At 41.9% G+C, this 12,090-nt stretch overlaps 1 protein-coding gene across 3 annotated transcripts in view; it reads left to right on the top strand.

Moving 5' to 3' along the window:
• Positions 1 to 12,090, top strand: part of KIAA0408 (KIAA0408 ortholog) — a 44,118-nt gene that overhangs the window by 26,961 nt on the left and 5,067 nt on the right. Inside the window, exons 2-6 of one of the 3 annotated variants that reach the window (XM_045294439.1) lie at positions 1,424 to 1,678; positions 3,547 to 3,885; positions 3,974 to 4,053; positions 6,808 to 8,107; positions 10,510 to 10,548. In XM_045294439.1, coding sequence (XP_045150374.1) covers positions 1,544 to 1,678; positions 3,547 to 3,885; positions 3,974 to 4,053; positions 6,808 to 8,107; positions 10,510 to 10,515 — 1,860 coding nt within the window. In that variant the 5' untranslated portion in view covers positions 1,424 to 1,543 and the 3' untranslated portion in view covers positions 10,516 to 10,548. Of the gene's footprint in view, positions 1 to 1,423; positions 1,679 to 3,546; positions 3,886 to 3,973; positions 4,054 to 6,807; positions 8,108 to 10,509; positions 10,549 to 12,090 lie in introns of those variants that run through there. The other 2 variants (XM_004702059.3, XM_045294438.1) reach the window with 2 other exon arrangements.

The following is a 12,090-nucleotide window of genomic DNA, read 5'->3' as shown; positions in this document are numbered from 1 at the left end:
TGATTGGCTCGTCTCCTCCCCACAACCCCTCAGCAAGGGGGTGTTCAGTTGCCTACCAATGGACTCTGAGTCTCCACTCTGCACTCACCCACCTTGACAATGACATGGTTTCTTGTTCCTTGAGGACATGCTTTTCTCAGATGAAGATTCAAACATTTGAAACATACGTTTTCTACCCATTTAAAAAAAAGTGTATGACTTTATTAATGACAACTTATTTTAAATTCAAAGAAGAAGATGATTTCTGATGCCAAAGTTGGGGACAGATTAGATTTCACAAACTACTTGCATTCATCATGGCATTTGCTCTTTCTAACAATCCTGTGAATATTCCCTGTGTTGCTGGAAGTAAACTGAAACACAGAAATCTTAGTTAATTTATGACAGTAACAGATTGATATTGTAAGCTGCATCTTTAACCTCTAAAGATAAAAACTCTGAATGTTAGAAATCGAATGACTTTATCCCAAACAAACAACCCTCATGGCCATCAGGTCAGTTCTTACTGATAACCACCCTGTGGAGTAGAGTGGAACTCCCCACTGGCTGTCAATTGTTCCAGGAGCAGAAAGCCTCATCTTTCTCCTGTGGATCCGTTAGTTGGGCTGGAGCCGCTCACCTCGCAGCTAGTAGCCCATGTGTAATCCTCTACGCCACCAGGGTGCTTGCTATTTAATGTAATCAAGGCTTTCCTTTGTGAACTGATTTTTTTTTTGGGGGGGGGGGGTTCTGAGTTCGAATAGCCTAAACTGGGTATGTTACATCTTCTGTGAGAAGGAACAGAGAACACGAATAAAATTTAACATATGACTCACAGGCTGTTTTTTTTAAATGTTTTCAGATTTTATTCACTGAAATAAAATAATGAAAACGGTTCCCATAATTTAGTGATACATCAGCCCCAGAGTGACTGGCGATGTTGGCGTCATCGATTCCAGTTACCATAGTTAGCATGGCTTGGTCTGTGAATATAGAATTGGGTCTGTAGTTCAGACTGACTCAGGACATTAAGTCACAGACACTCGGGTTTCATTAGAACTGGAAGAATGATTCCGTTGCAGCAGAATCTCTCCCAGTCGTGCAGATGTGACCATAAAATCTGATGCTTCCGCTCGTAGATATTCATTGAAAACTATCTTTAGATGAAGTGATAATTAAAGGAACACATATATCCCACACATGCATTTAACCCTCTTGTCCACTATAATTTTGCTGTCTGGCCTCAGAAAGGAGAGAAGAAAAAAAACTCCGCAATCCTTTTTACGTGTGTGTTTGTTTCTTGTTCTCAAGCAGATCGGTATCACCTTTTCTTTTGAGTCCAAATTTCTTAGAATTTGTTTATGTCAACGACTCTTGACAAAAGGATAAAATGTTTCCAGAAAGCACATGGGTTTGGAACTCTCTCTTGTTATATTTGCTTTAGGCTTTATTTTAAAGGCAAGTGAGACTGCTTCAAGTAAATCAACTCCAAGCTTCCAAGAAAGCACTAAGCGAAGCAAGAGACGAGCAGAAACACCGCCTCACTGCCACACACGCAGCTGCCATGGACCTCCAGAAGCAGTGGGAGAGCACAGCGGCTGACTGGCACAAGGAAAAGATGGAGCTGCTGGACCAGTTTGATAGCGAGAGGAAGGAGTGGGAAAGTCAATGGAAGATTATGCAGAAGAAGATAGAACAGGTACAAGCTGATTTGTTTTGAATGTATTGCAAATGTCCAGCTCAGAATTAAAATTAGAAATCTTTTATTTGTTTTTAGTTCAACCTAATAGATGCATATCTCAGTACTATTTACTAGACCAAAGGTCATCACCTTAGCTGGAGGTATCTTAAGACCTCTCTTTCTTTAATTGCCTTAAATGGAAATTAAGAATTTGAAATGCCATCCCCACATGTATCAACTTAAAATCTCATGGCTGAGAACCTTTACATCAAAAACAAGCTCTGTGGTTTGCATGTATTTTAAAACACCAGGGCCTGGGGGAAAATTCAAAAGGGACTGTGTATGAGTGAAATGGCAACTGGTCATTAGAATATAGATCAGCAGTTCTTAACCTGTGGGCCGTGACCCCTTTTGGGGTCAATGGACCCTTTCACAGGGGTCACCTAAGACTGTCGGAAAACACGTATTTTCGATGGTCTTAGGAACCGAGACACATTGCTCCTCTATCCGTCTCCAGGCGGGGGTTCACCCACATGCAGATCCACCCACATATGAGTACCCCGTGTGAAGATTGTTACCCATACACCATGCCTCAAGACAAAATTTCATTTATTTGTCATTAGAAATAAATAGTTCACGATATATAATTACATGTTGTTTTTGTGATTAATCACTATGCTTTAATTATGTTAAATTTGTAACAGTGAAAATACATCCTGCATATCAGATATTTGCATTATGATTCATAACAGTAACAAAATTAGAGTTATGAAATAGCAACAAAAATAATGTTACGGTTGGGGGCCACCAGAGCCTGAGGAGCTGTATGAAAGGGTGGTGGCATCAGGAAGGGCGAAAACCACTGACCTAGAGCTTTCCTTTCCCGTGACGATGGATGGATGGATACCGAGGTCTACACAGGGATAGCTGGTGCACATGCAATGGTTCAAGTGCTTGGCTGCTAACCTGAAAGGTTGGAATCACAACATTTATTCTGGGAGGATAAAATGCCATCCGGAGCAACTCCTGACCCTCCGGGAAGCTTCGTTCCTCACAGTCGCCCACAATCCTAGAAGCGCAGCGGAAAAGTCAAGTGAGACAGGATTTGTCTATATGATAGCATGTACCTTCTGTCTGGTTAAATTTGCTGCATTCAGATAATTACACTGAAAACTTTGTAGACTCCATCTCTGGTCTTGGATCTTAGTCTGATGATCAGGCATTAAGCGTATTTTAAACTGGGTGATTTTTCATATAGATGCTGTCATTTTTAAGACACTTGAATCAGATACATAGCCAACAGCACCTCCAGGGCTGTTTATAGGTAGGTCCGGGTCTGTTTGACTTTTGAGAGTTGATTTGTGGTCAGAAAGGTACCACTAAAAGTCTTTTAAGGTTTATCAAAGGTATTCCAACTCACCAGATTTTAGAGATGCTGTTTAGAAACATAAGCATATGGTGTTGCGAATAGTTTAATGCTGCAGCGGCTGATAGGGCTGAGAAGACCCATGCCACCTTGGGAAAAAGGTCGGGAAATCTATTTCATAAAAATCGGCCATGAAGAACCCGAGGGAGCACAGCTGTATGACACTCATGGGTTTGCCACAAGTCTGAGTCGACTTAATGTAATTGATTTTTGATAGTCGCTAGGTGGTATTAGCAGTTAACCCCCTCTGGAGAGGGGCTTGAATTGACCCAGCGGTTCCTCCAAAGATGGGCCGGGTCAGCCACTGAGAGCCCTGTGGTGCACAGCTCTGCCCACCGTGGATTGGAGTCAACTCCATGGCATCTGGTTTAGTTTAAGTGAACTCCTACCCAGAGCAAAGAGCACTCAAAACTGTATGCTTAGTACCCAAAGTACAGTTTCGTTTTTATGTTCTTTCTAGCTTTGCCAAGAAGTAAAGCTTCGGAGGAAAAGCCACTTGAACGAACGAACTAAGCCCATTGATCTGGATTGTGAGAAGGTCCTTCAAGACAAAGTGGTAGACTTGTTTCCAAACGAACTTGAATTTATAGGGATGAACCACAAACTTGGTCTGGAAAGAAAAAATAAACCAGAACAGAGCTTCCTCACTGGAGGAGAATACATGTATAAGGAACAAAAAGCAAGAAAAATGTCAGAAGTAGGGATTACAGCTTCAGACAAGCAAAAGGAAGGTGAAGCCTGCCCTGCCCTGAGGACCTCTGAGGAGGAGGGCACGAGCTGCTCCGGCGCCCTCAGCACAGTAAGTAGCCTCATCCTGGCCCAGAGCTGTTTCTGAAGAAATATTTATCGTTCAGAATCCTAACATGCTATTGCTTATGTGCATACAGGCCCTTGAAGAGCTTGCCAAAGTGAGTGAAGAATTGTGCAGCTTTCAAGAAGAAATCCAAAAACGGGGTCACCACAGAAGGTAGGCTGATACAACTCTATGATAACTTTATGTTGGACACTCAAGAATAGTGTTTTTAGTTAATAAATCGAAACTGCCTCTGACATATACTCTGTAAATGCTATATGAATTATAAAACTCTGTTACCGTGAATGGTTAATAGAAAATCTAATGATTTATTTCTTTGTTTACTAATTCCCTACCACAAGCCTTCCAACTTGATTATTAATAATAACTTTACTCTTTTGGTGTTCAGTTAAGGTAAACACCCTCCCCCCACCACTCCTCCACCCCAGATTCCCACAAGAAGTTAACAAGTGTCCTTCTAATGTGGTTGTTTTTCATTTCCAGTATCTACCCAGTTGAAGTGCATGTAACTGGGCTAATAGAGTTAAACACAATGTAAACTATGCCAGATTTAACAATACCATGTTAGATAGAGTTCGTATTGATTCACTATGGAAGATATGATGATGTTTTTTCCTTTTCTTTTTTTTTTTTTTGGCTATTAGGAAGCTGTGATACTTTTTGTTCTTCATTACAATAGATGTTCATAGCCAACCATGATTTAGTTATACTTTTACCCTGTTCTTGCCCATTTAAATATTTGCTGCTATTCTCTGTTAGTATCATTTATCTACCTCCACTTTATTGTAAACTATCTCATAATATTGTATAAGTTGGAGTGATACAAATAAATCAACATGCGTAGTTATTTTTGAATTCACATCGTGGCTATTTATAGATTTTTATTTCAGTAACTCAGAAAAGACTTGTCAATGTCCTTCTAGAATCATCCCTTAAACAAACTCTTAAGGCTCTTTCATGACCTTTAAGAAAAAGTTCAAAATCCCAAGTATGTAATTCAGAGACATTCCAATTTAACAGTGACCTAATGTTTCACTCTTAACTCCCATCTACCTCCCCATTCTGCTTGATAACGCATCTACACCAAGGTACTCATTGTCCCTTGAGTAGTCACACTTATCGGTCTTTCCGTGTACTTTGTTTCTTTTTATTAGGTACCTTCAAGGCAGTGCCAACTCATAGAGACTCTTAAGTGCTGCAAAGTGAATCGCTGTCTGGTGCTGTGCCGTCCTCACAATCTCCCTGTTCGAGCCCATTATTGTAGTCTCTGGATCGGTCCATTTCGTTGAGAGTCTGCCTCTTCTTCCCTGACCCTCCACCAAGCATGTCCTTTTCCAGGGGTTGGTTCCTCATGAGAAAATGTCCAAAGTTCGTGACACGAATTCTCACCATACTCCCTGTACTTTTTCCAAAATCCTGATTGAACCAATTCCCAAATCCTGGCTGTACTTCCAAAATCCAAATTTGTTTGTTCTTCTCACAGTGCATGATATATGTAATGTTCTTTAGCACTGCCACAATTTAAGGGTTTAATTATTCTTCCTAATCCATTGTTCAGCTTTCAAATATGTATGAGGCAATTGAACACACCATGCCTTGGGTCAGGACCACCTTAGTCTTCCGAGTGATAGCTTTATAATTCCGTAAAGAGGTATTTCGCAACAGATTTTCCGAATGCAATATGTTTGATTTCTTGACTGCTGCTTCTACTGGTGCCAATGGTGATTCAAGTAGAGTGAATCCTTGGTATGTTTAATCTTTTCTCCATGTATCTTGATGTTGGTCCAGGAGCCCTAGTGGCATAGTGGTTTATGCCACAAGGTCAGCAGTTCGAAATCACCAACACTCCATGGGGGAGAGATGAGGTGCTCTATTTTGTAAAGAGTTACAGTTCTACTGGGTCATAGAGTGTCACTATGACGTGATATTAGCCATGAGTTTGCAGTTTGGTTATTGGTTTAATTGTGAGTATGTTTGCTTCCTTTACGTTGTGGTGCGATCTAGTGAAGGATGTAGTCTGTGATCTCCATCAGTAAGTTCTTAAGTCCTCTTCCTTTCAGCAAGCAAGGTTGTGTTATCTACATATCACAGATTGTTAATGAGCCTTCCAATCCTGATACTGTGTTCTTTGTATAATCCAGCTTCTCACACTACTTGCTCAGCATACAGATTGAGTAAGTGTGGTGAAAGGATAAAATTCTGATGCACACCTCCCTGGTTTTAAACCATTCCCTATCCTCTTGTTCTTTTTGAATGACTGCTTCTTGGTCTATGTGTAGCTTCTGCAGGAGCACAGCCTTGCCTGTATGTTCTGGATGCATGCATCAGATTCTTACTAGGCAGAAGACTCTCTTTGCAGCTACTCACTTCTCACTGGGCTTTTATTCAGATGTATCACACTACTTAAAATATTTCAAATTCTGAGTTCACCTTACATAATGGATGGTAATTCAAAAAGCAGAGCAAAGGTAAGTGTGCATCCTAGGCAAGGAATGGCAAGATAAAATCTATAGAAACAGTAATGCCAATAGTAAAAGCCCAAGACACTACACCAAGGAGCTTCAAAAAGTTCCTGGAAAAATAGTTTTAATTCCATTTGGAACTTTTTGAAGCCCCCTCATCTGTTCTGGTCTGAGTGTAGGTGAAGATTTAGGAATGGAAAAATTGAGGTTTCAAAAATAGCTTGGGTCAGAGTAAATAGGGCGTTAAATACAACAAGGAAAAGTGGTCTTTATTACATAGTAAAAGGGACTTGAAGTCATTGAATAGAAAGGTTATTTTGAAATTAGGTTTGTGGAAGTTGTGACTCCTTTTCCTGGAGCAGAAATCCATTGCTTAAGCAACAGTGACTCTGGAGAACACATGCTAAGTAAAGTTATCACTGATTTGCCATGTTTTATATTTTAGGATGAAGTCTGATTCTTCTCTCCAGATCATGCCAAATGTAATTAGTAAGCCTCCTGGGGACCAGATCCTTAGCAATGGCATTCCTCCAGTAGATGTAGGAAAAGATAAGCAGAAAAATAGAAAGAAGCTGAACTATACAGATTTGCTCCAGGGCAATTCTAGGGGGAAATGCGGACATGGCACAACTGATTTGCAAAGAAATGCAATTCCACCTGTCCCTCCTCCAAGAAGCACCTCTAGAAACCTGCAGCCGATCCCCTGTGCTGAAGCAAGAGGAGCCCAGGCAGCGTTCTTGGGAAGTTCCGACCGCAGTTGGGTTGACCAAGAGGATCAAAGCGAGGAGAACTGCAATCCGCATTTCCTTCTGAGGGAAGGAGAGACTGTGAAAGATGGCCTCATATTTTCTTCTTTTGCACAAGAAGCCAAAATAGATAGTACGCCTCTGTGTAATGAAGATACTGGACTTCACATGTGGTCAAGCAGCATTGGAGTTGGTGTAAAAAATAGCCCTTCCTCATTATGGTTACAGAAAACCTGCTCTACTCCCAGTAAGCCAGGATCTGAGAAGGTGATCCCAAATCATCCTGCCAAATCTCACCCCAATCTTTATGTGAGCTATGACTGTAACTCTCCCGTGAGACAAAGCAGTAGCCCACTGACTAGTTTCAGATGCAGCTTTGAAAGGACCACAAGGAATGAAAAGTTAGCAGCAAAAACTGATGAATTTAACAGAACTGTATTTAGAACAGATAGAAGTTGTCATGCAGTACCGCAAAATCAAAGCTACTCAAAATCATCTGAAGATCCTAAGCTCTGTGACACCTTAATGGCTCATGCAGAGAACATACCAGAAAATGACCATGTGTCTGGTATTCTGAAAACCAGTGTCCACATGCCTGTGCCCACAGAAAATGTGCCTGACGATCTAACCAAAATAGTCTCAGCGGGTCAAGTCAGACAAATGCAGGAATACCTAAATCCAAGCAGTTATCGAAGTAGGCTCCATGAACATGACTGGAGACCAAGTAATTTGTCTGGCCGTCCAAGGTCAGCTGATCCTAGGTCAAATTATGGTGTGGTGGAAAAGCTGTTGAAAACCTATGAGACATCAGCAGGGTTGCCTGTGGAGAATTCTAAATGCTCCCAGGAGAGTTGGACTAAATGTATCCATAATGTCAGTGGTGGGACTACATTAAACCAGCATTTAGAAATGAGCCAAATGGAACAAGACCTGGGAAGTCCAGTTCTTCATGGGAGTCAGCAAGTGAAGAAAGGAATTGATCGGAAAAAGATGATGGAGGTGAGAAAATCACAGTATTTTGTTAGCATTGTGTCCATATTTAACAGTAGCTTAGAGTTTAGCCATCAGTTCTCCAATCATAAATAGAATCCAGGCACATATTTTGGCATCTTCTAACCTTGACCCATCATTTGTGAAAAACTAGGAACTAACTTGTAACTTAGCATGAACTTTAGGTAGAATAACAAGTATATGGTAAATAGGCTTAAGAATACAAAGATGATCAAGTGTTTTTAAGTCTCTTGAAGGAGTGCTCAGAATTTTTGTTGGTTTATAGAATTTTAAGGTGCTATTAATATTAAAAACATAAGGAAATAATTGTTAAATAGTTGGCACTTTTCGATTGGTAATTTAATTCAATTGGCTAGGAGCCTGGGGGGAGGCGGGGAGATGGCCTCCAGATAGGTAGCTAATGCCCAGAGCTCCGAGGAGATTGGTGAGTGGGGAGAGTTGGGGGCGGAGTAGGGGTATCAAGTCTGTATGTCGATTCCCAAGACCACTCAGAGCATCTCTCTGACCCAGAGGTGGACTCCCTTCCATCGCCATCGCTCCGTGCGGACGCCCTTTGGCCTCTGGTGCCACGCTCCAGGCGCCCGCTCTGCCTAGACCGACCAGCGCCACAGGGCAGCCAGGTGCACGGCGGAGGCAGCAGCTGGCCTCAGCGCTCTGCGCAGAATCGCCAGCCTTTAACCCCCACCCTGCCTCAGGGTGTCCGGGGTCGGTCCGTGTGGGTGCTCCAGCCGGCATACCCCCCCTCCACCCCCACCCCCGCAGATTCGGGTCCCACCCGAGGAACCCCTTGCGGTCCAGTGGGCCAGACCCTCCCCACTTCTCCCGGGAGGCACGCGCCCGACGATGCCACAGCGCAACCAAGCTGAGGCTGCAGTCCTGGCTTAGTGCCCCACGCAAACCGCCAATCAGACCTGCCCGCACGCTCAGAGATCTCAGCCCGGAGGTGCCCGCCCCGTCACTGCGCTCCTTGCAGACCCGCCAGCCAGCACCCCCCTGGAACCCCCAGCAATACACGCGCACGCCCACACGCAGAGGTTCCCATCCTGCCACACCACTTCAGGGCTGCCAGGTGGCGGACACAAGTCTGGCAGAACTTTCTGCAGCTGCGGCACAGGGACCCAAGCCTTTGGGGCTTGCTCACTGCATTCTCCCTTCTCCCTGCTCACTCCTTCCCACCCTTGGTGCTCCAAGCTGTGGATCTGCACGCCAGTCTCGGCCCCCCTTCCACCTGCCCACCTGAGGGAAGTACCCCTAGCCAGAAACAGATCACCCAATCCCCAACCCATCCCCTAAATATGCTCCCCTGCACTGGGGCCAACACTACCAGACCTCAGCATGCACAGCTGCAAACAGTCCCTAAGGAGACCTAAAGGTGACCGGAGCACAAACCATAGGCCAGGGCGGGAGGGAATCCCCAGCAGGACAAAGGTGAAACAAAACCCCTCCAAACAGTTGGCTAACAGCAGCCAGCTGAAACACCAACACCAACCTCCCAAGGCCCTGAGACACCTGGGGAAATGGTGCCTAGTTCCAGTAAATCGACCCAAAACCAGCAAGCTCCTTCCACAGTTTCAACAAGAAAAGAGGAACAAATAAATTCGATTGGCTCAGCAATTTTTAGCATTTGACTTTTATTTGCACAGGATTAGTCACATTAATATGAATATTAATTTAAAAATTTAAATTATGTTTTGTTAAGTTCCCTTGTGTGGAGCCAAAAGACAGTGCAGTGGAAATAAAAAGTAATATTATAGTTCTTTATAAATCAAGAAATTCTTATTTATATGTATATTTAGGAGGGAAATTGTCACAGAAATAAAGATTATTAATTTTGCTCTGTTCTATTTACAAAATATTATCATCTTCACTAAGGAGCATTGGTGGCTCTCTCGGGTAAACATTGGACTGCTATCCACAAGGTTGTCAGTTCAAACCCACCAGCCACTCTATGGGAGAAAGATGAGATGTCTGCTCTCATACTGATAACGAAGCCTCATAAACCCTCTCTGGTATCTCTATGTATTGGATTTGACTCAATGGCAATATGGTTGATTTTTCTGGCTTTATACTCCTTAGTAAAGATTATAGGCAGCTCAAAAGAGATTGGTATTTACAGTGAATACCTACCCAATATTACCTTTTTATACATATACTTTTTAAGAATATAACACAAAAGTTACAATGTTATTGTTATTGGATTACTATCACACAGCCCAATCAAAAATTTTTTTCTTTGTGTGTTGGGTTTTCAGTCTGTTCCTGGGGCTATTTGGAGTGCTGATTCAGAAAATTGCATTGGTTAGCCTCTTTCACCTCAAGGTTATTAGATAGAGTTGTCCACTATATTTTCAGATGTTCAGTTTTACTAATTTATTAATTTATCATCCTAGTTTTAAATATGAGAAGAATTCAGACCCACAAATTACAAGATAAGACAAAAAAGGTAAGAAATACTTGAAAAAGAATTAGGTACTAAGGGCAACTGTATATGGACCCAGGGTGACCACTTAGTTACTCCTTGAGCTGCCAATCATAAGGTTCAATGGTTCAAAGTCACTCTGCAGCTTTTACAAGATGTGAGGGTTTGGAAATCCAAAGGGGCAGGTCTTTGGGTCTGCCCTATAGGCACTATTAGATGGCAGTAGGTTTTTATCTTTGGTTTTTTCTTTGGAGGCTGTGCAATATACACGTTGGATACTGCAAATTCAGAACACAGCTCAAGAAAGTAGAAAAGAGAATTGAGAGGTCACATGTGTGAAAGGTATGAGGGCAATTTAGAATGTAGAAAATGTGCGACTTCAGAGAAATGTTCATGAACATTTTTAAGATCTAAATTTTTTCTCCAAATTATGCAGTAAACATTTTGGAACACATTTTAATATATTCAAATCAATGGGTAAATAGGTTGTTAAATGCTCCAGAGGTGAGGGTGACTCCACGTTTCTTATAAGAAAAAATGCTGACTTTTCTTTCCAGAGTTTCTGTGCACATTTGGAGAAGTGGTGCCATCTTATAAAAAGACTGGAATATTTTACTTTTAATAAAGGAGTTTGAACTATGACAGGCCCATCTTGAAGCTCAGAACATTGATTATTTATTGTGCCCAACTCAATACAATTAATTATGACTCATAGCAACCTTATAGGATAGAGTGGAATGCTGTTGTGATTTTCTGAAGCGGTCAAAAGCTAACCTGTGGACAGCAGTCAAACACATAACCCAGTGCGCTATCGGGTTCTTTATTTATTGTACAGTACCTCTTATTTCTGATCCCTTTTTAAGATAACAAATTGGAACTTCCTGCTATTCAGTTCCTAATAAAAGTGAAGTGATACTTGGGGACTTCCAAGTTATGTCATTCGTGCTGTTCAAATATAGCTTTAGATCAAAGGACGCCATGTGAAGTATAACTTGAACTACATATTTTGCGCAACACAAACTACTTAGAATAAAACCAGTGTGCACATCCTCTACCCCGGCTAGCTAACCCTACCCTAAAGTATCCTGTTTTGTTATGAGCAAGCAGAGTAAAGAGTGGGATATGGCATATATTCTATATCTCGAAAACTAGAACTGATAGGGGAAACTGGTGCTGTTTTTTGAATCAGCAGGTCAGCTATACCCAGAAACAAGCCTCACATTGGAGGCCCTACAATGTGTGTCAGCCAGTGTGTTTTACCTGATGCAGTGTATTCAGCATGGTTTTGAGCTCCACAGGCCGCCTCCTTCTATATAAAAAATTGTGTCTTCGAATTCTATAACATCAGTTTTCTTCCATTTTACCAGTAATTATGCTTAGTTGTCCACAATAGGAATAATTACCCTTCTTTGATAGCTCTCCATTTTTACTCTTGGGCCCCTAAATACCTCTAAGGCTTTTTTTTTTTTTTCTTCTCTTTTTTAACATTTTATTAGGGGCTCATACAACTGTTATCCCAATCCATACACACATCAATTGTGTAAAGCGCATT

This window comes from Echinops telfairi, unplaced genomic scaffold, assembly GCF_000313985.2.
Source record: "Echinops telfairi isolate 266 unplaced genomic scaffold, ASM31398v2 ScPeMD7_3533;HRSCAF=4204_0, whole genome shotgun sequence".
Lineage (NCBI taxonomy): Eukaryota > Metazoa > Chordata > Mammalia > Afrosoricida > Tenrecidae > Echinops > Echinops telfairi.
This window is presented reverse-complemented; position numbering and strand designations above follow the sequence as displayed.